This window comes from Entelurus aequoreus, linkage group LG17 (assembly GCF_033978785.1).
Source record: "Entelurus aequoreus isolate RoL-2023_Sb linkage group LG17, RoL_Eaeq_v1.1, whole genome shotgun sequence".
NCBI lineage: Eukaryota > Metazoa > Chordata > Actinopteri > Syngnathiformes > Syngnathidae > Entelurus > Entelurus aequoreus.
The window spans coordinates 41,513,176-41,535,908 of NC_084747.1; the positions used below are offsets into that span (position 1 = coordinate 41,513,176).

At 40.1% G+C, this 22,733-nt stretch overlaps 1 protein-coding gene across 3 annotated transcripts; it reads left to right on the forward strand.

Annotated features, from left to right (window-relative positions):
* Positions 1-300: 300 nt before the first annotated feature.
* LOC133632021 (uncharacterized) lies at positions 301-4,423 on the forward strand. 3 transcript variants are annotated; one of them, XM_062024254.1, is made up of 9 exons: positions 301-550; positions 1,651-1,870; positions 2,123-2,299; positions 2,574-2,859; positions 3,166-3,235; positions 3,324-3,406; positions 3,614-3,683; positions 3,962-4,136; positions 4,272-4,423. In XM_062024254.1, exons 5-9 carry the CDS (start codon positions 3,166-3,168, stop codon positions 4,315-4,317), a joined length of 444 nt encoding a protein of 147 aa, XP_061880238.1. In that variant the 5' UTR covers positions 301-550; positions 1,651-1,870; positions 2,123-2,299; positions 2,574-2,859; the 3' UTR covers positions 4,318-4,423. The 3 variants fall into 3 exon arrangements, with proteins under 3 accessions (XP_061880238.1, XP_061880237.1, XP_061880239.1); XM_062024253.1 differs by lacking the exon at positions 2,574-2,859; XM_062024255.1 differs by lacking the exons at positions 301-550; positions 1,651-1,870; positions 2,123-2,299 and adding an exon at positions 2,313-2,481.
* The last annotated feature ends 18,310 nt before the right edge of the window (positions 4,424-22,733 follow it).

Genomic DNA, 22,733 nt, shown 5'->3' on the forward strand with positions numbered 1-22,733 from the left:
ATATATATATATATATATATATATACTGTAAAAAATTACTGTAAAAATACAAAAAAAAATTACAGTTATATACTGTTCTTCTTAAATACAGTTAAGTACTGTACATTTTGTTGCATTTTACAAAAAATATCGACCAACAGTAAGCTACTGCACAACCTACAGTATAATACAGTATTTTTCAGACTTGTTTCTTGGGTCCGCCCACAATTCAATCTGCTGCTCTCACGCATAACACGTACCCAGGTGGAAGAAAAAGTAGTTCCCACTAAACCGTGTCATTTATACAATATTTCAATAGTACTTCCCATTGTGTTGCTGTTAATGATATTTTAACTCAAAACATGTACTATCAAAGCATCGACATTCTGATTTGAAAATCCATTTTAGAGCATAAAGATCTGGCACTCCTTTTATCAATATTCAAGTATCATTCCGCACATCATAACTCTGAAGTTGCCAAGTACCGATGGATGGACGAGCGATAACCTGCTGCCACCTCCAGCTATACAATCACCTAAATCCATCCTACTGCTGTGTTTTTGATAACAAGGTAAGAGTCACTTGTACCTTGATGTGTCATTTTCTGTTTGAATTGCTTTATATATATATTTATAAAGTCCGAAATGTATCGTCACAGTCAGCATCACAGACACTATCGTTGGCCACATGTACCGCTGCATGCTAGCTAGCTAAGTTTTCTTCATTTTTGTCATAGTGATCATAATGTCATAGTCATCTCAAAAAGATGATAACTTCCAACATATGTGCTACGACTTGCAGCAATGTATTTGCGTATGTTATACACATGCTTGTATGCCTAATGCATCGTTTAGGTTGTGCTTTCCCTGAATGCACAAGAGTTTTTTCCAACTTCTCAGCCTTCAAAACTCACAGGCGTCGCCATAAATATGGCAAGAGTAGGACTGCTATGTATAGCGCAGAATGTTTAACTTGTAATATTGTCTCATGTAGCGCAAAGTGCGATGATATACGACAGTGGTCCCCAACCACCGGGCCGCGGACCGGTACCGGGCCGCGGACCGATTGGTACCAGGCCGCACAAGAAAAAAAATAAAAATAAAATTTATTTTTATTAAATCAACATAAACACACAATATATACATTATTATATCAATATAGATCAATACAGTCTACAAGGATACAGTCCTTAAGCACACATGATTGTATTTCTTTCCAAAAAAAAAAAAAAAAATACCACCCCCCCAGTTCTGGACCCTGTTTCTACCATCTGTTGAGGTAAGAGAAGGGAACTGACTTATTGTGGAAGACTACAATAAAAAGATGAGACAGTCAATTGCTCATCTTAACTTTGATCCTCAAAATACCCTCATTAGTCATCACGTGACTGTGAAAGGGACAACATATAAGAGCAACATGTTTGTTGTTATAGGTCGTAATGATGATGGCCTTGTTGTAGGAAAAATTAAAAAGGTTGTCATTCATAAAAATGTAACAGTGTATTTTATCACTGAGGTATATCAGGCTGTTCGTCAAGCTTACATTAATGCCTATTACAATACACGTATGCAGGAAACCTACTTCTCTGTTAGTCAAGCAGAGCTGTTTGATTACTACCCACTGCCTGAATATTTTATTCGGGCGTGTCCTCACTAATTCTTCACCATTCAGTCCCTATATTATAGATTCATGTCATCCATCTGTGAGGAAATAAAAGTCATCATCCTCAGAACTTTACCCAACCTGTCTGAGGATATTGTACAACTGGTCGTCTCAACACTGAAAAGCTCCTGTGTGGAATCAAAAGCAGACCTCAAGTATGTGCAGGATGAGATCAAAGACCTCTTGCCTGTTATCCAGCAAAGGAAACTTCTGGAGGCATTCAAAATGGGTAACTATCAATCTTGTGTTTGTAGTTCTCCCATTTAGTTAAAGCTACAGTAATTGTTGAGAAAGAATAACACTCATCTGACATAGAATGAATACATTCGAGTAGAGATTTGCACCTGTCAGATATATACAGTTCTCCCAAAAGCCTTAATGCAGTTGTATTCCAAACAATTGTTTGAATTGACATGCATGCATATGGAGAAATTTTGAATGTAGTTATGTATACATTTTGCTTTATTTCTATGCGTTTTAGAAACTACAACAGTCGTGCTTGATCTCCACCCCTTGCCAGATGACTTGGCACATCAAAAGTCTGCAGGCGGAAGTCTGTCTTTGCTCTCCAGTCCATTGCCTTGCTCCTCTTCATCTTCACTGCCTGGCTTTTCGTCCTTATCAAGCTCTTCACCAGCTTCAGCACCTCCTGAGATTGGTAGGTTGTGAGTTCAAACCCCGGCCGAGTCATACCAAAGACTATAAAAATGGGAGCCATTACCTCCCTGCTTGGCACTCAGCATCAAGGTTTGGAATTGGGGATTAAATCACCAAATGATTACCGGGCACGGCCACCGCTGCTGCCCACTGCTCCCCTCACCTCCCAGGGGGTGATCAAGGGTAATGGGTGAAATGCGGAGAATAATTACACAACACCTAGTGTGTGTGTGACAATCATTGGTACTTTAACTTTAACTTAACTTTGTTCTCAGAGTGGAGTAAGCCAGCCCGCCATAATATCCAGTAAATGGCATGAGACCTTTCAAGTCCATCCATTTTCTACTGCTTATTCCCTTCGGGTCGCGGGGGCACTGGAGCCTATCTCAGCTACAATTGGGCGGAAGGCGGGGTACACCCTGGACAAGTCACTACCTCAACCTTTCAAGTCCCATGGGATACAATGCCTGCTGAAGTGCAGTCAGCTATCGCCAACAGCAGGAGACCTGCTCCTGACAAGCGACGCCAAATGATTAGAATCCTTGTGGATGAAATGAGAAGGTATGAGGCTAATCCAGTGAGTGTCTCGTAATCTGCCAAAAAAAATTGTTAAGCAGTACCCATGTAGTTTTGCTGATATGACACCAGAAGGTGCCATCATTAGTGGAGGTTTTACTTCATTCCTCACTCAAATGAAAACACGCATTGAGAACATCAATCGTGAAGGAACAACCAAACCACTCAGAACAAAAAGATGGTTTGGACAAATGCAGAAATATTGTATTCTTATATTTTAATTAAATGATGCTCCCAAATGCCATGTTATATTTTGTCACAAGTCATCATGCTGACCTATTTTTTCTCCAGATGTCTGCCACTGCAGCCGATGTGGAGCGGACACTGACCCTCCCGACCAGTCCACGACTGATACTGCTGGGTAAGTGTCTCATGGAGCACAGAACTTAAGTCTGTTTGTCCTAAAGCTAAGAACCATAATGCTCAGTCTACCTTTCCTGTGGATGAAGATGGGGAGTTGACTCTTCGTATCATCCAGCTGTTGATGGCCTATTTTGATGAAAGAAGAGATGCACTGATACTCCTTGCAGATGTAAGTTTAGCACTATTAAGCTACAAAAGCATACAAACATCTAAATTACTATTATAAATATTCAATGTTTTTTTGTTATTGTTTTTCAATCTCTCACCCACCAAATTATGCAGAAATATTGTATTCTTACATTTTAATTAAATGATGCTCCCAACTGCCATGTTATATTTTGTCACAAGTCATCATGGTGACCTATTTTTTCTCCAGATGTCTGCCACTGCAGCCGATGTGGAGCGGACACTGACCCTCCCGACCAGTCCACGACTGATACTGCTGGGTAAGTGTCTCATGGAGCGCAGAACATAAGTCTGTTTGTCCTAAACGTATGTATACTATGCTCTCCTGCAGATGTATTTGTATCATTGTTGTTTTTGTCATTCCGAACATTGGAAAGTAATGATTTGCAGCAGTACATCCTTAGGAGACTAGATGTAAACAGAGTAAAGAGAGCGCGATATATTCTTGGGTGTGAGGTGGCCATTCCAAATACCTTTAAAATGTTACCCATATTGGATACTGTTTAGAAACATAAACTGCATTTCTTGACTGTACCAGATGCTGGTGACAAAGTCACAATAAAACGTTGGATGATCAACATGGAAGGTGATGTCATCTGCGAAGGCGTCCAACCTAGCTTCATCTCAGGGCTTGCTGCCCTTCTTGCCACCTACTATGTGTTCAACTTGGAATACCAAGAGGAAGGTGCTCGGACATTGGAATTTGTTCAAAGGTAAATCCTACTGTTAAATACTGTTGGATATTTTGCCCCTTTTCTCACCTCTGTTCAGGAATTTGACTTGTCATTTCCCCAATTTTGTGCCTTAAATCAATGACTCTTCTGTTCCTTTGTGGACCTTCTTATTAGGGACCGAAGCACCCGTTTGACTCTAGGATACAGAGAAGGTAGGTAATGTGCAGTAAAGATATGTTGACTGGCTCAAAGAAGGAAGCACCTGTTTGACCTCATGATGCAGAAAAAGTAGGTAATTTGCAGGTAAAGATATGTTGACCGGGTGATGGCAGAAGCACCAGCGTGACCGAGGATGCAGAGCAAGTAGGTAATGTGCGGGTGAAGATATGTTGAATGGGTAAAGGCAGGAAGCACCAGCGTGACCCACTATGCAGAGATGGTAGGTAATGTGCAGGTGAAGGTATGTTGAAATGGGTGAAACAAAGAAGCGCCGGTGTGGTCGAGGCAATGCAGACAAGGTAGGTAATGTGCAGGTGAAGATATGTTGTATGGTGAAAGAAAGAAGCACCAGTGTGATCCCAGGATGCAGGGAAGGTAGGTAATGTGCAGGTAAAGATATGTTGAATGGGTAAAGGCAGAAAGCACCAGCGTGACCACACTATGCAGAGAAGGTAGGTAATGTGCAGGTAAAGATATGTTGAATGGGTAAAAGCAGGATGCACCAGTGTGACCCCAGGATGCAGAGAAGATAGGTAATGAGCAGATAACGATATGTTAAATGGGTGAAAGCAGGAAACATCAGCGTAAATACACGGTCCCGTTAGATGGAGAGAAAACACATAAATAGAGAGAGGGATTGGGGAGGCTTTAGCATTGTCTTCCTCTCTGAATTTGTCTTAATGGGTTTTATAGCATTCACTCATCTACAGCTGTGGTTATGGTATAGGCTCACATATATCCTAAAATGATATGAATATTTGTGCAGTGCATATTCCTAAATGAACAATGTGAGGGGAGTTCTGTATCGACTGCAAGTAATCTTCAATCACAACAGAATATCTAATATGCTTTCTCTCTTTTTTAGGCGAATCATTGGCGTTAACCCTGAGAGGGGAACAAAGGCTAGCAGGGAAAAGTGGTGTCCAAGAAGACCGGGAAGCTGGTCCAGAAAAAGGCCAGCAACTGTAAATCCTCACTTAGCCACCCTTATAAAACATCTCACAGACTTTGAGTGGGGCTTTATGTAGCCGACAACTAAACACTGGACTTGTGTTCAGTTATTTGTCTCCAGTTTGAAATTAAGTTGACATGTTCTAAATGTTAAAATGCTTTACTGAAAATAAGAAGAATACACTAAATGTACATTGAATGTATTTGATGCGTTTTAAAAAAATCGGTTAATAAAAGCATAAACTTGCAAGGCCATTTCTCCTGTCATTTTTATGCCAGCAGATTGCAGGGGTTTTGATTTTGAAAAATTAAAAGTTCAACTCATTTACTTCTAGTGGCATTATACTGTAAAGCTCAGTCTATAATGCTTACAATTATTTTACTGTAATTAACTGTTAATGGATATTACAGTAGATACACTAAAATAACAGTGTAATGCCGCTAAACACATGACAGTATTATGCTGTGAAGCGTATATTTGATACAGCACAGTACTGTGATGCCTTTTACAGTAATAAACTGTAGTGATAAATCACAGTATGTGTGCTGTAGAAAAACAGTATTATACTGGAACCATTAGCTGCCAGTAGGTTACTGTAATTAAAGGGTGAAAATTTTTACAGTGTATATATATATATATATATATATATATATATATATTTAATTTGACACCTGTGGCTTAATGGTTTCACGTTGTTTGTGTTAAATTTGATCGTTAGAAAATGCAGAGGGCCAGTAAAAAATAAATTACGGTACACAATTGTGTACCGTAATTTATTGGCCAAGGAGCCACACTTCAGAAAACCCTGATTTACCATATCTTTATTGAAGTTTTGTGTCCAGTTCCAAAATGTCATCTCAAAAATACCACACAGCAGAAGCAAGAAGTGAGAGCTGGTGTGTCCGTATATTATTCACGTGGAAATATATCGCAGAAACAATTTAATCCACCTGGGTTTCTCTCTAAGGGTGTGAATTATGAAGGCATTTATGGTGCCCCGTATAGCCGTGTTTATTCCCAATTTATGTCCGACAGGAATGTGAGCAGAATAGCCACTTTGAAACCCTTAAAAAAGGCAGAATTTTATCGTGCCACCAGCTCTGCAAGGTTCCAGCGGTGCACAAATGACTCCCCGCGGACCTTCTTCCACAGACGTCCACACATTCTTAATTTCTCAGGCATACTCGCGCTCAGAAAGACTCGTCCTCAGAGGAGGAGCACATGGTAAAAAAGTGATAAATCACCCTCATAAGGTGCTGTAGCTCTTCTCTCATCAAGCACACAAATCTTTGTCCTTCATGTGCTGGCCATGAAAAGAAGACCTAAAGATGAGGTAAACGAGTCTTTCAATCGCTTCCAATCTGGGATGAGGGATTTACTTGAAAAAGACAAACTAGAGGACACGTTTAGCACGTACATTTTAAATATTTGATTCACGTACTGTTCTCACATTTAGCTCATTTTCTTCACATTTGATGTAAACATTCAATGTTGATTCTGAATGTACAGTCTGTATCTAAATGTTAAATTTTAATGCCAAAGTAAAATGAACTAAATCTAACTTAAATGTAAATTTTAAATCCAATTCTGTCATGATCCGTGGGCCGGATCATGTTTTTGTGTTTTCTGTTAGTTTTGGACTCCTTTTGTTATTGCTTGTGCACCTGTGAGTTTGTTTCGTCACCATGGTTACTTATTATTTTCACCTGCCACTTGTGTTCCCGACGCGCACCTGTTTGCCATCACTGACACTATTTAAACCTGCCTTTTTGTTCACTCGTCCTGTTCTCCTTGTTTGCGGTAAGCATCAGTCACGTTTTCTGTATTCATGTTCCCGACTCTTGTGCTAAGTGTTAGCCTTAGTTCGGCACGCTTTTCTTTTGCTTGTTTTTCTGTTTGGCTATGCTTTTTGTTAATTAAACCATCTCTTACCTTCACGTTTTTGTCCGGAGTGTTCATGTTGCACTGGAGGAACGATCCCGCACAAATATGCGACCCCGACGTGACAGAAGGAGAACAGCATACAGTTCTTCCGCCACGAACTTCCAGGAGCTGGACTTAGGTATGTGGTTAGATTTGGAGGCAATTGAGGCGGAGACTCTCCGCTATTCCCCCTTGGAGCGCCAGGACCTGATGTGGGGTCAGCTGCAGGAGACCGGGGCTGATGACGTCACGCCACCGCCTGCTGATGACGTCATGGGCCAAGAATTTTTTTTTCCTAATTCTGTTTCGCTCTCGAAAATTCAAGCCCCGCCCAAGTCACGGACATTTTCTTTTTGTTCACCCACACAAAATCAGGTGGGTAATACAAAAAGACAATTTGGACAATTTAAAGGGGAGGCTTCTACCCCCCTCCTGACCTCCCGCCACCCACCCTTAAAGACGGTTCCAGACCAGGAGCGCATCTGGTATCCGCCCCTTGAGGGGGGGGGCTGGGGCCGGGAGCTGTGCTGGTTGGGTGCCTCAGCTGCGCCCAACCAGGCAGCAAACTCCATCCCGGCCGCCACCACCAGTCTTTCGGCATGCTAAGCCACACCCCCCAGCTAGACCACCTCCGCCATGCCCATGGCTAATCTCAGCCCGGATGGGCTTGCAGGCGCCACCTTCATCTCCGGTGGGCTTGCAGGCGCCACCATCATCTCCGGTGGACTTGCAGGCGCCACCATCATCTCCGGTGGGCCTGCAGACGCCACCAGCTCCAGCTCCTGTTCCTGCTCCTCGCCAGACACCGGTACCTGCACCACGCCAGACACCGGTTCCTGCTCCTCGCCAGACACCGGTTCCTGCTCCTCGCCAGACACCGGTTCCTGCTCCTCGCCAGACACCGGTACCTGCACCTCGCCAGACACCGGTACCTGCACCCACACCTGACTCGCCGCCGGTACCTGCTCCTCGCCAGACACCGGTACCTGTTCCACGCCAGACACCGGTACCTGCTCCTGTAACCACGCCTGACTCGCCGCCTGTACCTGCTACCACGCCTGACTCGCCGCCTGTACCTGCTACCACGCCTGACTCGCCGCCTGTACCTGCTACCACGCCTGCCTTGTCCACTGCGTCCAAGCCTGCCATGACGGCGCCGACGCGCCCACCTCCCCGTCAACCACGGATGTGGCCGCTCCGTGGTCGTCCGCCTCACCAAGTGCGCCCACCTCCCCGTCGGCCACGAATGTGGCCATTCCCTGGTCGCCCTCCTCGCCGGCTGCAGCGGCGTTCCACTCGCCGCCGCCACTTGACTTTGCCTCGGTGGATTCGGGGACACTTGGCTTGGCGACCCACCTCCAAGTCCTCCCTCCGCCCGCCCGTGACTTTTGACCCTGCTTGTTTTTTTTTTGTTTTTTTTTGGACATCTTGTATCTGTCCTTGAGGAGGGGGTACTGTCATGATCCGTGGGCCGGATCATGTTTTTGTGTTTTCTGTTAGTTTTGGACTCCTTTTGTTATTGCTTGTGCACCTGTGAGTTTGTTTCGTCACCATGGTTACTTATTATTTTCACCTGCCACTTGTGTTCCCGACGCGCACCTGTTTGCCATCACTGACACTATTTAAACCTGCCTTTTTGTTCACTCGTCCTGTTCTCCTTGTTTGCGGTAAGCATCAGTCACGTTTTCTGTATTCGTGTTCCAGACTCTTGTGCTAAGTGTTAGCCTTAGCTTCCCGTGCGTTCGGCACGCTTTTCTTTTGCTTGTTTTTCTGTTTGGCTATGATTTATATTAATTAAACCATCTCTTACCTTTACGTTTTTGTCCAGAGTGTTCGTTTTGCACTGGAGGAACGATCCCGCACAAATATGCGACCCCCACGTGACAAATTCTAAATGTTAAAATCTAAAAGCCAAATCTACATGCTCTATGTAAATCAAAATGTTGAATCTAAATATTTAATCTATATGCTAAATATAAGTGTTCAATTTAAAAGCCAAATGTAAATGCTAAATGTAAATGTAAATCCACATGTTAAATTCAAATATAAATGGTAAATCTAAATGTTAAATCTAAAAAACCAAATCAAAATGCTGAATCTTAATCAAAATGTTGAATCTAAATGATACATTCAAATTCCAATTCAAAATACTGTACCTAAATACAAAATGTTAAATTTGAATGTTGAATCTAAATCTAAATGCTAAATCTAAATGTTGAATTTAAATGTTATTATTGAATCAAAATATGAATGCTAAATCCACACAATAAATATACTGTACATATTTAATCCAGTACTAAATTATAAATCTAAATGCAAAATCTAGAGGCTGGATCTACATCAAAAGATTACATTTAAATGTTATTTCTAAATTTTAAATCTAAGTGTTAGATTTAACATTTAGATTCAGCATTTAAATTTAGGTATTAAATATAAATACCAAATCTAAATGCTTTACCTAAAACAAGATGGTAAATCTAAATGTTAAATCTAAATACTGTACCTAAAACAACATTTAGACCTAAATGTTCATCCTAAATATAAATGTTAAATGTAAATGTTAAACTATATATTTATTTTCAGTAGAAATCTAATATTAAGTCTAAATGTCATATCTTAATCTGAACGCTTAATCAAAAGGGTAAATCCAACTCTAAATGTTACATTTAAATGTAAAATCTGAATATTAAATCTAATGATATATCAAAGTGTAAATGTTAAATTAAAACCTGAATGCTAAATCTAAATGATAGCATTTGAATTACTCAAAGCTCATGTTGTTTAAAATTGTGTTCATAGTTAGGCTCCATGCCACACCCACATCCTTCGACATAAGCAAATTTCCCTCCCAATTTATCATCGTCCATCGGTCTTGCATCTTCTATTTTAACCAAGGCTCATTTGGTCAAAGTCTTTTGCAGAAGTTCGTTAAAGTACGATCCCTGTTTCTAGCTAAAAAATGGCCGACAGAAACTAAGGTGGCCGACTTCCTATTTGCTTTCAAAAACGGAGTCTCAAGACTTTAAGTGTGTCCTCTTATGATAGACGTCGCCATCGATTTTCGTGACAGTATGTGAATCTGGTAGCACGGAGTCTTGTTTTCAACTTTTAAAGGGCCACTGTTGAGTCAATTTTTTAATTTCGTGTTCGCCGCCCGAAATAGCATATTTTTCGGCAGACCTGATGATGTGCCTGCAAAAATTAGTGAGTTTTCGCTCTCGTTAAGGCCTTCATAAACGCAATTGAAGTGGGGGGATAATAATGAACAAAGCAATTTCCATTGGGCCTTTCCAGCTTTTTGCTGCTTGGGCCCTAATAATGCTGAGATAAAGCAAAAATGTGTTCTGAATAATATTACTTTTTCATAGTTGTTTTGAGGGCCCCCTATCAACCATTGGACGAGCTCTGGCCTGTGACTCATTAAGACCTCACCTCTCATCATTACTACTATGCAAAGTTGATGCTAATGGACATGTTTATTCTCTCTTTTCCAAATGAGACTCAAAAAAGAACCAAATTCTTAAGCAGAATTGAAAATGGAAATGGAATCGAAAAAATCTTATGAATTCTTGGTAATCCTATTTATTCGCCATTGATGCTTCAGTCTGGTGTTTTGCAACACACTGATGCATTTTTCTTTTCACTGGACTATTTGTTGTTCTTTCGCTACCATTTACTTATTTCATTGACGACTTCACTTCTCCTGGGGATAGCAGCACCGAGACACACTTTGGGAAAAAAAACCTGGCTTCCTTTCTCTGATTTTAAAAGCGTATTTGAGAAGATCAAAGCCTCTTTCCTACTCTGTGGTACCCTCTCTTTAGGGCTGAGTGTGAAGAGCAGAGAGATGGACAATTCTAAGGATCTGCCAAATAACTGCAGTAAGGCTCTCAATAATGCTGTAAGCTAACTGTAGCTTTGATTCTGGCATATTTTTATCAGCGCCAACATGTTGCTGAAGAGCAGGTTCAAAGTAAAACCTTAGTTTGGATGATCAATTAAAGTCACAGTTTCCGACCAAGGCGGTTCAATATTCAGTTTGCTAGTTCAGAGATTGTTCAACCAGGTGTTAGTGTTTTGTTATCTCGTAGAAAATGTCAAAATAAACTAGACTTTACAATTCCAGTAGGAATAGCGTGTGAATACCCTAAGTGCGCAAGCCGCCGAACCGCTGATACGCGTGAGCGGGACTGAAATGCTTGAATGTCCAGGGTGAGTGGAGTGTGTGGATGCTGGAACCGTTCCAATCGCTTAAGAAATGTGGGATATGGAGGTTTGTATAATGACCATTAATTTTCAATTTGGGGAAATCCCTGGTAAGTCCGGGTAATCAGGGAATTTGTAAAAAAAAAAAAATATATATATATATATATATATATATATATATATATATATATATATATATATATATATATATATATATATATATATATATATATATATATATATATATATATATATATATATATTTTATTTTTTAAATTTTATTTTATTTTTTAATGATCGCGATTCCTGTTTGAAACAATTCTTATTCAATTAAAAAAATAAAAATAAAATACAATTTAATTTTTTTGTTTTTTTTTTGTTTGTTTGTTTTTTAATCTGTCCTGTCCAGCCATTCAGGCGAATCATATTGTTGATGTGGATAATATATATCTGCTGTACATATTTAGATATATATTTTGTTGCTTTATTTGTAGTTTACTTAATTACATGTTTGGGTAGAATTGTATGAAACAAAACCAGTTTTCTTGTAATTAATATAAAATGTTTTCAGAGCTGTTAATCACATAACTGGCAACCAATGTTATTAAAAAAGTATTGATTTTGAATCGGGAATCGATTCTGAATCGAATCGTTACCCCAAGAATCAAATTGAATCTTGTGCTGCCCAAAAATTCACAGCCCTATTAGCTAATAGTAGATTTTGTTTTTGTTTATTTAATGTGCACTAGGCACTTTATTTTGTTATAAAATTTGTATGTAGCACTTACTACCGGAAATTCAATAAATCATCTGATTTACAACAATACCAGCAAATTCTATATTTTATAAGATGAGCTTTCTAAAAATGTGTTATTGTGCTTCAGTTACCTGCTATAAAACATGACCCACAATTTGCGTATAAAAGCGGCTTGCTATGAGTGACTGTTCTTGTCATTCAATTCAAAGAGCTGTTCAAAAGACTCGACTCGTTCACCAGCGGCTCAATGAAAAGTTTGAATCGGGGGACTAAGTTCTGCAGGCAGAAACATATTTTGGTCCGCATTTGGGAAAGTTTGCTTTAGGAAAGTTTCGTTATTGGAAGTTGCGAAATTGTACACAAGAAAGTAAAATTACTGAAGTAAACATCAGCTGACGTTTTTTATGCAGTAATACTGGTAAATTATTACAAATTATTAATAGGAGTCTGCGATGAGGTGGCGACTTGTCGAGGTGTGTCCCCCGCCTACCGTTCGAATGCAGCTGAGATAGGTTCCAGCACCCCCCGCGACCCCGAAAGGGATAAGCGGTAGAACATGGATGGATGGATGGATGGATAATAGGAGTGTGAATCTTTGGGCACCAAATGATTCGATCCGATTCCTGGGGTGATGATTCGATTCAGAATCGATTCGCATTTCAACACAATTCCAGATATAAACTGACTCTTGCATGGTATAAAAATTATGATGAAACTTCCGGAAGAGGATACAGGTTAGAAAAGGAGATGGCCTAAAAATGTTGTTTTATAAATGGATTTTTGTAAAAAGAAAAATTTAAAAAAAATAAATACATATTTATATTTTTTTATCAAATTTTAAAAATGAAACTTTGTTGAATCAGATTACAGGTTAGAAAATAAGATGGGCTCCAAACATTTTTTATAAATTGATTCTTGTAAAAAAAAAAGGAAAATTAAAAAAAAAAAGTTTTTTAAATTAAATTATAAAAATTTAACTTTTTCCGAAACAGGTTCCAGTTTAGAAAAGGATATGGCCTGAAAACATATTTTTATAAATTGATTCTTGTAAAAAAAAAGAAAAAGAAGAAGACTAAAATACTTTTTTTTTTAATGGAATTTAAAAAATTAAACTTTTCCGAAACAGGTTACAAGTTAGAAAAACTATTTCGGGTTTCATGGAGATGGCTTAAAAACGTATTTTTAAAAATAGATTATACAAAAATGAAAAAAAAATAAAAGTACTTTCTTTTAAGCGATTTAAAACACATTTGGAATCAATTCAGAATCGGGATGGATAAACATCGTGTGAATCGATTTTTTTGTGCACCTCTAAAGGTTGCTTCCTTTTTTTTAATTAATCATACTGGTGTTGCGTGCGTGTGTGTGTGTGTGTGTGTGTGTGTGTGTGTGTGTGTGTGTGTGTGTGTGTGTGTGTGTGTGTGTGTGTGTGTATGTGTGTGTGTGTGTGTGTGTGTGTGTGTGTGTGTGTGTACAAGCACACCAAGGGCAAGGTGTAGAACGGTCAGTAAAGGATAACTCGCATGAGGAATATTTGCTTTCTTTCTTCCTCATCATAAAGATCATTAGTGTGAAAACTGAATTAATCAACCTCCAGCCTGTCCCCTGGGACCAACCTTTTGAAGTTATCCCAAATCCCCCTTTCCCCCCACACCCCAACCCGTCCCCCCGGACGCCCACCGCCCCTCATTATGCGCTGGATGCTGTCACAAATGCTGCGTATGAGGAAGTAAAGTATTGATTTTGCCTTGCTTAACAATTCTACAAGTAGCCCAAAGTGTTGATCCTCTTACCTTGATAGGTGTGTTAGCGTGTCATACGTTGTGTGTTACTGACTGCCTGTAGAATCGAAGGGGGGGTCGATTTTGCCCCCCCCCCCCCCGCTAATTAATAATTCACCCCAGGCCAGACTTCCTCCCTCATGCTTATGTGTGATTACAACAAGCGGCAAGGAGTCAAGGTTAGTAACATAGCAACAATAACTCGCCCATTGGCCTTCCCACCGGCGGATACCGAGGATGTAGAAATCGTGGAATAGATAATAGATACAGGCTCAGTGTGTGTGTGATATTTGGAGTAATGCTTTGCAGAGTTGTTTTTTTATTTTATTTAAGTTGGGCCCTCTCAGAAGTGAAGTATAAATTGAACGCAAGGGTCTCGGAGAGTAAATATTGAATAAGTGCAGCTCACTGAAGCTGAAAATCAAAAACGTTTCCCCAGGAGCCGTTGGCCTCCTAAAGCCGTGCGCTAGTTTGCTGACCTCGGCATTAGCATTATTTTAACAAAGACATCGGAAGGTGCAAAGTGAAAGGTCCCCTTGCAGAGATTAGGAAGGGTGAGTAACAGCATCCGACGTCGGCACTGCCAAGACTTCAGGCCATGACGAACAGAATCGTGAGAGTAAACTCTGACTTTGTGTGCACTCGGCTGACAATCAGGATGGAAGATTTGACCCGCACATTCTTTTTTTTTGCTCAGGATTTCTGTTTTTTGTCAGAATGCTCTCGCCACCTTTGACCTGAGACGCAAATATTTCGACTTTCGATGCCCTGCTTAAAGTTACTAAAATCATAGTCGATGATGTACTCGCTCACATTTCTTTCGTGGCCAATTAACGATCACCAAAACCTCACTTGTCCTGAAGGCAAATTCCGTCCGAATGATAACAATCATTTTGACTTGTTACTAATGTTTCTGTTGGAGAATATCCTGAATTTGTGAGGTGATGAGTTTTGACCTCACTTTAGAACTAGATGGTGCTGGTTGTATATTGTTTATTGAATGTCATTTGTGTTTTAAATACTGACATGGAATAACACTGTTCTCTCGCCCATTGGTCGGTCTCACCTTCAAGCTGGGGTTCTCTACCAGACACCCGTGAGATTGAGGGTTCTGCGCAGGATCTTAGTGGTTCCAAATATTGTGTTGTTCTGGACGGAGATGCCAGGCGTAGTTCCTGGTATCTGCTGGATTTATGCACACATCTTTGGATTACTGCCCTCATTAGCTCCACTCATGCCTTGAGAACCCGCATTTTCCCGAGCTCTTCATTCACTTCTTGGTATTTCTCAAGTTGTTTCTTTTTACCGAAGATCTATCACCACTGCTGTTTTCTGATGTTTATCCACCACCACTATGTTAGGCTGCTTAGCCACCATATTGTCAGTCTGGATCAGGAAGGCCCATAGGATCTCGGCCCGGTTGTTTTCATCTACCTTTGGTGGTATCTGCCACCTTGATTCTGGAACCTCCAGTCCATATTTGGTACATATATGCTTTGCCTACCAGCATCTTACGTCCTGCTGTGATGTGCTGCACTGTCACTTGGGTCCTGTCTGTTGTGGTAGACCCTGTATATGTTGACCTTGTGTTCTTGTGCTGCCATGATTCTTGCCTCTGTGGGGTTTTCCAGTCCAGCCTATTCCAGCCACTGGTAGGTTTTCTCAATGTCAGCCACTTCTTCAATTCTTCAGCGGTACATGCCATGCAGAGGCTTGTCTCTTCATGGGAGCCTGTGTGGCTCCTGCACCTTAGTGGGCTTCTGTTGCCTGAAGCATTTATTTATCAGGTCGTCCCTAGGAGCCACCTTCTTGATGTATTCCTGGATTGTTTCATTCTGTATAGCGCCTGTGACACTCACACGTCCTCAGCCCCCCTCTATTTTATTTGTGTATAGCCACAGGAGGCTGGAACCCTCCATGCATTGTAAGGCGCTTTCTTGTCTTGATATAAGTGCTTTGCATCTGTTTCAGTATCCATGGTATTACTGCCAGGGCATAGGTGTTAATGGCCTTGATCTTATTCTTACCATCCAGCTGGCTCTTCAGGTTCTGTGTCACTCTCTGTAGGTATTTGGCTGCGTCGGCCTCTGAGCTGTCTCCTCAGGGTTACCATTAGTCTGTGGGGTCCCCAGGTATAGTCTGTGGGGTCCCCAGGTATTTGTATCAGTCCTATATGTCTGTTGTATTGCCTTTAGATAGTTCAACCCCACCCGTTGCGATCATCTTCCCTCGTCAGATAGCATTCTAGATATAATTTGCCCTAATGTATGTAGTCCGATGTCATGGCTGTATATTCTTGTCAGGTGAATCAGGGAGTCGATGTCACCCTTGTTCCTGGTGTAGAGTTTGACTTTGTCCATGTGGAGGAGCTGGCTGATTTTTGTTCCACTTCTGAATTGATACCCGAATCCACTCTAGGTTACGAATTGACCGAGAGGGTTCCAACCTATGCAGAACAGCAGCAGGGACAGGGAATCTTTTTGGAATAAACAACATTTGATGTTCCCCTGAGCAATTGGGTTTGAGTTGGCCTTCAGAGTTGTCTTCCACAGCCTCATTGAGTCCTAATGAAGGTTATTGGCATCATGTTGATTTTATACAGTTCCAGGCACTCCAGGATCCATGGGTGTGGCTTTAAGTCGAAGACTTTCTTGAAGTCAATTCAGGCAGTACAACGGTTGGTGCTTCTGGTCTTACAGTCTCAGGCTTGGCTCCCAGGCAAAATTCTCATGCATTGACCCATATTCCAAGTCACTATGATGACTGAGAGGAGCTCCCATGTGGTGCTGAGGAAGGTCATTGGTCAGTACCGACCTATATTACCTATATTATATTACCTAAAATGACCAACCTAGTATATTTATATACACTACCGTTCAAAAGTTTGGGGTCACCCAAACAATTTTGTGGAATAGCCTTCATTTCTAAGAACAAGAATAGACTGTCGAGTTTCAGATGAAAGTTCTCTTTTTCTGGCCATTTTGAGCGTTTAATTGACCCCACAAATGTGATGCTCCAGAAACTCAATCTGCTCAAAGGAAGGTCAGTTTTGTAGCTTCTGTAACGAGCTAAACTGTTTTCAGATGTGTGAACATGATTGCACAAGGGTTTTCTAATCATCAATTAGCCTTCTGAGCCAATGAGCAAACACATTGTACCATTAGAACACTGGAGTGATAGTTGCTGGAAATGGGCCTCTATACACCTATGTAGATATTGCACCAAAAACCAGACATTTGCAGCTAGAATAGTCATTTACCACATTAGCAATGTATAGAAAAGTACAGTGCTTTTCCTTCAAAAATAAGGACATTTCAATGTGACCCCAAACCTTTGAACGGTAGTGTATGTATATATATACTACCATGACTTCGGAATGGGTTGGGGGCGATATAGATATGAATCTTTTATAAAACATTACAAAGGCTGATAATTTAGCTGCTGACATATGTAGTTTTGTAGAACTATTTTAATTCTGATAGTTAAATATAAAAATCTACTAGCGAATTCGCTGTTAATGTCTATCTACACTTCTGTTTAATATGTAATACACACCAGTGACGTGCAGTCAGTGGAGACAGGTGAGGCGGGGCCTCACGTGCCATCATGGAAAGAAAAAAAATGTAAAAAGAAAAAATATATAATTAAATGGTTATGTGTATCCAGTGATTATACTATAAAGTTATTTTCCATTTAACTTCGCCAGTTTTAGATTATTTTTATTCAAAATCGCTGAATTTTCACATTTGCCGTTCAAATACTGAGAAGAAACGGCGCGGTGATCAGCAGCCAGTTGAGGCACGTCACTGCGTTGTGCCTCAACATGGATTGCGGACTGGCTAACTGCTGGCCTGCTGTGCAGTGAGACCGTATTGCTATATGAACTATATTATACATTTCCATAGTTTAGTTAGCTGAGGTATATAATGTGCAGTGTATTTTGTCAACAACTGTATGTGTGTAAGTATTTCTTGTGCTGAGCAATCATAAAACGGCTACAAAAGACGCACCGGTTGAGGCTCGCAGTAATCGCGCCTCCTGGTGGTAGAGAATGCACCCCCGCCGTAGAATGCACCCCCTGACGGGAGTGTTATATCAACTAAAGCCCACACTTAAACTTTCCACGTGCAAGATTGAATCTATTTAAAAAAGTTATTAATAAGACGCCAAAAAGGGCAAAAACAATAATGTTCGTGTTGGAGGAGTTGTGAATGACTGCAGGGCCACAACATTAGGTACACCTGCAGACTGCAGCACGGATTTCATATTTCATTCATTCACAACTCCTCCAACACGAACATTATTGTTTTTGCACTTTTTGGCTTCTTATTAAATAACTTTTTTAAATAGATTCAATCTTGCACGTGGAAAGTTTAAGTGTGGGCTTTAGTTGATACAACACTCTCGTCAGGGGTGCCTTCTATGGCGGGGGTGCATTAATCCAGCACAACAGCGGCGCATGGACTTCATCTATAAGTAAGGCTAAGACCATAATAACGTTTTTTTTATTAAATGTGCTTTTTTTTTGTGTTACAGTTTGTATTTGTAAAGTTAAAGTTAAGTTAAAGTACCAATGATTGTCACACACACACTAGGTGTAACGAAATGTATCCTCTGCATTTGACCCATCCCCTTGTTCACCCCCTGGGAGGTGAGGGAAGCAGTGGGCAGCAGTGGCGCCGCGCCCGGGAATAATTTTTTGTGATTTAACCCCCAATTCCAGCCCTTGATGCTGAGTGCCAAGCAGGGAAGAATGCTGGTATGAGCTTTTAAACATAACCCGTTAACTGCTGCCAATCAAATGGTGAATAAGATACTCTTCAGGGTTCATATGTTTGTAAATCTGACTGTGATGAAGTCAGTGCCTCACCAGCCATGAACCTCACCGCACGTCACTGATACACCGTATTCTTCTGTTGTTTCAATACTTGACATTAGTTTTACTAATTACACAAATGTGGGTATCGATCCAATGCCAAGTAGTAACTGTAGCAGTATTGGTCATACCAATGCTCATACTGATTACATTTTGAAGATTACTATATTATTAAATGTTTTATCGAAAATGTAATCCGAAAAAACACAGGATAGCACCTAAACAATATCGATGAATATTTAAAGTATGACCTTATTCCCTGTTATTACACACACAATTTATAGTAGTACAGTCAATACTGCAAAATAATCAAAGAAAGGCAAACACTACAGTTGATTCTTATTTACTGAGTTTGTAAACAATGACAACAACTAAAAATGTTTTGGTAAAACTATAAAATGTCGATATAATCACTATAGTATCGAGCATATACTGATACTATACTTGTATCGTTTCAGTCGATGTTTGTAACCGAGCCTCCCATCCTTGTTTATATTCAAGAGCTCTAGCTAAGTGGTTAGCATGGTTTATTGTATCCACCTAGGGTCTGTTATGTAGCATCTTTAGGTAGTCCTTGTCTACCAGTGATAATGGTACTAGTAAGAAACATGGTTTATTTTCCGCCATGGAGGTGAGGATTAGTGACTTAGAAGCTGCACTGTGTCACCAGGTAGCTGGCAGCTAACCTAAATACTAACCTGAATATAATAATATTAGGCTGACCATACGTCCTCTTTTCACCGGACATGTCCTCTTTTGCGGGGGTGTCCGGGGTGTCCGGGCGGGGTTTCTTAAATGCCTCAAATGTCCGGCATTTTGAATTAGAGTTGCGTGTATATTTAATGTTGTCCAGAGTTAAGTTAAGAAGGGGTTAAAAAAAAAACTGAAGCTGCGTGCATGTAGCAACATTCGTGAGGGAGGGGCAGAGACAGAGAGCGAGAGAGCTAGTGAGTGGAGAGACAGAGATGAGAACAAGAAATGCCGAAATGTAAATGCAACTTCACGGATGATTTGCGGGAAAAGTATTTGTGTTTTCGTCCTGGCCGTGACACATGGGAAGCAGAATGCACTGTGTGCAAAGCAGCAACGTATGTATCTGTGGCAAATAAAGGGGCCAACGATCTACAAGCCCATATCGACACTACAAAGCACAAAACAGCTGTGCAGGGCGAGAGCTCGTCTGCTGTTTTTTGTTTAAATGTAATTAACTTGTTTTGAGGCATTATTTATGTTTACATTATATACAAGAGGTTATTTTGAATATTTCTACCTCTGCACTTTTTTTTCCAAAACTGTGAATGTTACAGAATATAAGTGTGACTTATTTTGTTATACTGTCAAGCAGTGTTGGCGTTAACGCACTTTTTGTGTCTTTTTAACTCATTGAAATCAAAAAGGACGCAGATTATACATTTTAAAACATTTTTTTTTACCATTTGTGGCCCACAGCTAATGTTTTAAAGGCCCACGGCACATTCTAAAAATACAATTAAAATAAACAAAAACATAACAAAAGTGAAATAAAAAAGCTTAAAGGTGAAATGTAATTTAGAAAAAGTTGCAATGTTGACTAATAAAACAAAGCTGTTTTTTTTTCTTTCAAACGGTCATTGCTCAAAACATAATATTGAATCAAAATCAATGTTATTATGAATTATTGACCTATCAAAGGTTCCGATTACTTCACATCAAATATTCCACTTTGAAAAATATTTTTGGTGGAAGATTTTGCATATTTTGTGTGTTTGCCATACAAAACATAGTTTTGTTTGACAAAAAAGGGCAGAAAACAAACAAACAAAAAAAACAACATAAAAAAAACTAAAACATTTTGAAATGAGGAATAGATCCGAAGTTGATGTAGACTCCAGGGATTTAAGCGTTAAATATAAAATGTATGTATCAATCAATCAATCAATGTTTATTTATATAGCTCTAAATCACAAAAGTCTCAAAGAGCTGCACAAGCCACAACGACATCCTCGGCACAGAGCCCACATAAGGGATGCCGATGTGAATGACTATGAGAAACCTTGGGGAGGATCGCATATGTGGGTAACCCCCCTCTAAGTACAGTCCCTAGTGGATCCAACATAACAGTGAGAGTCCAGTCCATAGTGGGGCCAGCAGAAGACCATCCCGAGCGGAGACAGGTCAGTAGCGCAGAGACGTCCCCAACCGATGCACAGGCGAGCGGTTACGTCTCGTCTCGATTACTGTAACGTATTATTTTCGGGTCTCCCTATATCTAGCACTAAAAGATTACAGTTGGTACAAAATGCGGCTGCTAGACTCTTGACAAGAACAAGAAAGTTTGATCATATTACGCCTATACTGTATATACCTTTATATACATATATACATATATATATATATATACCTATACTGGCTCACCTGCACTGGCTTCCTGTGCACTTAAGATGCGACTTTAAGGTTTTACTACTTACGTATAAAATACTACACGGTCTAGCTCCATCCTATCTTGCTGACTGTATTGTACCATATGTCCCGGCAAGAAATCTTCGTTCAACTAACTCCGGCTTATTAGTGATTCCCAGAGCCCAAAAAAAGTCTGCGGGCTACAGAGCGTTTTCTGTTCGGGCTCCAGTACTATAGAATGCCCTCCTGGTAACAGTTAGAGATGCTACCTCAGTAGAAGCATTTAAGTCCCATCTTAAAACTCATTTGTATACTCTAACCTTTTAATAGACCCCCCTTTTTTAGACCAGTTGATCTGCCGTTTTCTTTTCTCCTTTGCCCCTTTGACGGGTTATTCCGGTTCCGGTGACCATTCATGATGTGCTGGCTGTCCAGAGTTGGGACCCGGGGTGTATGCCCTGGCTCACCATTATCATCATTTCATGACCCAAGCAAAACACTTTTGACACTTTTATACTGAAATAAATACACCTACAACTTATTAAATAAAAACATAGAAAAAACTACCAGCAGCGGTAAAGTTTAGATCCATGAAGGAAAGAAGAAAGTGAATTAATGTTTATAATTGAATACATTTACATATGTATACACATTTGTTTTCTTTTGTATTATCTTTTTTAATGAATTAAGTAACGTTTATGACAACCTTTTTCCAAAACACAATATAGAATGTGAGATATAACAGGATAATGCATACATTTGTCATTTGTTTTCAAAACGCTTACAAAAAAGTGGGACCCCAAAAATTTACTGTGAAACCCCATTTTGAAAATTCCTAGCGCCAACACTGTCAACAGAGGAGAAAAAATGCTTTATTTAAAAAAATATATTATTTATAAAGCGAGTTCGAGTATCATTGGCAAATTTTCACCTAGTCCCGGCCTTGGCGTGCTGCCCGCCTTGGCACGCATATATGTGTCCTCTTTTTGGGATTTCAGAATATGGTCAGCCTAATAATATAATTATGTATCTATGTTTCAATTTTAGACCTGCAAGGTACAGTGAGTAGAATGGCCGTGTATTAACTAGACCACAGTGTGTTGGATCAATGTTAATGTGTATTTAAAGACCTTTGGTTTTGTGGAAAAATTGTGGGGGAATAAAAAAAAAAAGGTATATTCAACAGCAAATTTCACTACTCCCTTGTAGTACCTCTGCAGACTCCCTAGGGGTGAAGACCACTGCTCTAAAGAGTAGTACAAAGCAGCTATGAGTGTCACTGAGGGTGGTCCTTCAGCGTTTCACTCATACACTCCGCCATCTTTTTACTAGCCAAAGAAGGGCAGTTCCTTCAAAAGCAGATGAAAGGCAAAATATGCAAGAGCTTTTAAAATTGCATGCCAGATTTATAGACTTAGGCCTTTTCTTTCATGTATTAATAGACCAACTGAACATCTGAACTTAGAGATCATGGACAAAAATCAGCCTAAATGTGAAAAAGTCAGCTTGCGTTCAAATGATTTGGATCTCTGCTTTTCATCTT

Coding starts and splice junctions, on each gene's coding strand:
- LOC133632021 (XM_062024253.1), top strand. CDS start 1,799: ATGTGCAGGATGAGATCAAAGACCTCTTGCCTGTTATCCAGCAAAGGA. Junction 3,236..3,323: donor TCCACGACTGATACTGCTGG/GTAAGTGTCTCA, acceptor CTGTGGATGAAG/ATGGGGAGTTGACTCTTCGT. Junction 4,137..4,271: donor ACATTGGAATTTGTTCAAAG/GTAAATCCTACT, acceptor CCTTCTTATTAG/GGACCGAAGCACCCGTTTGA.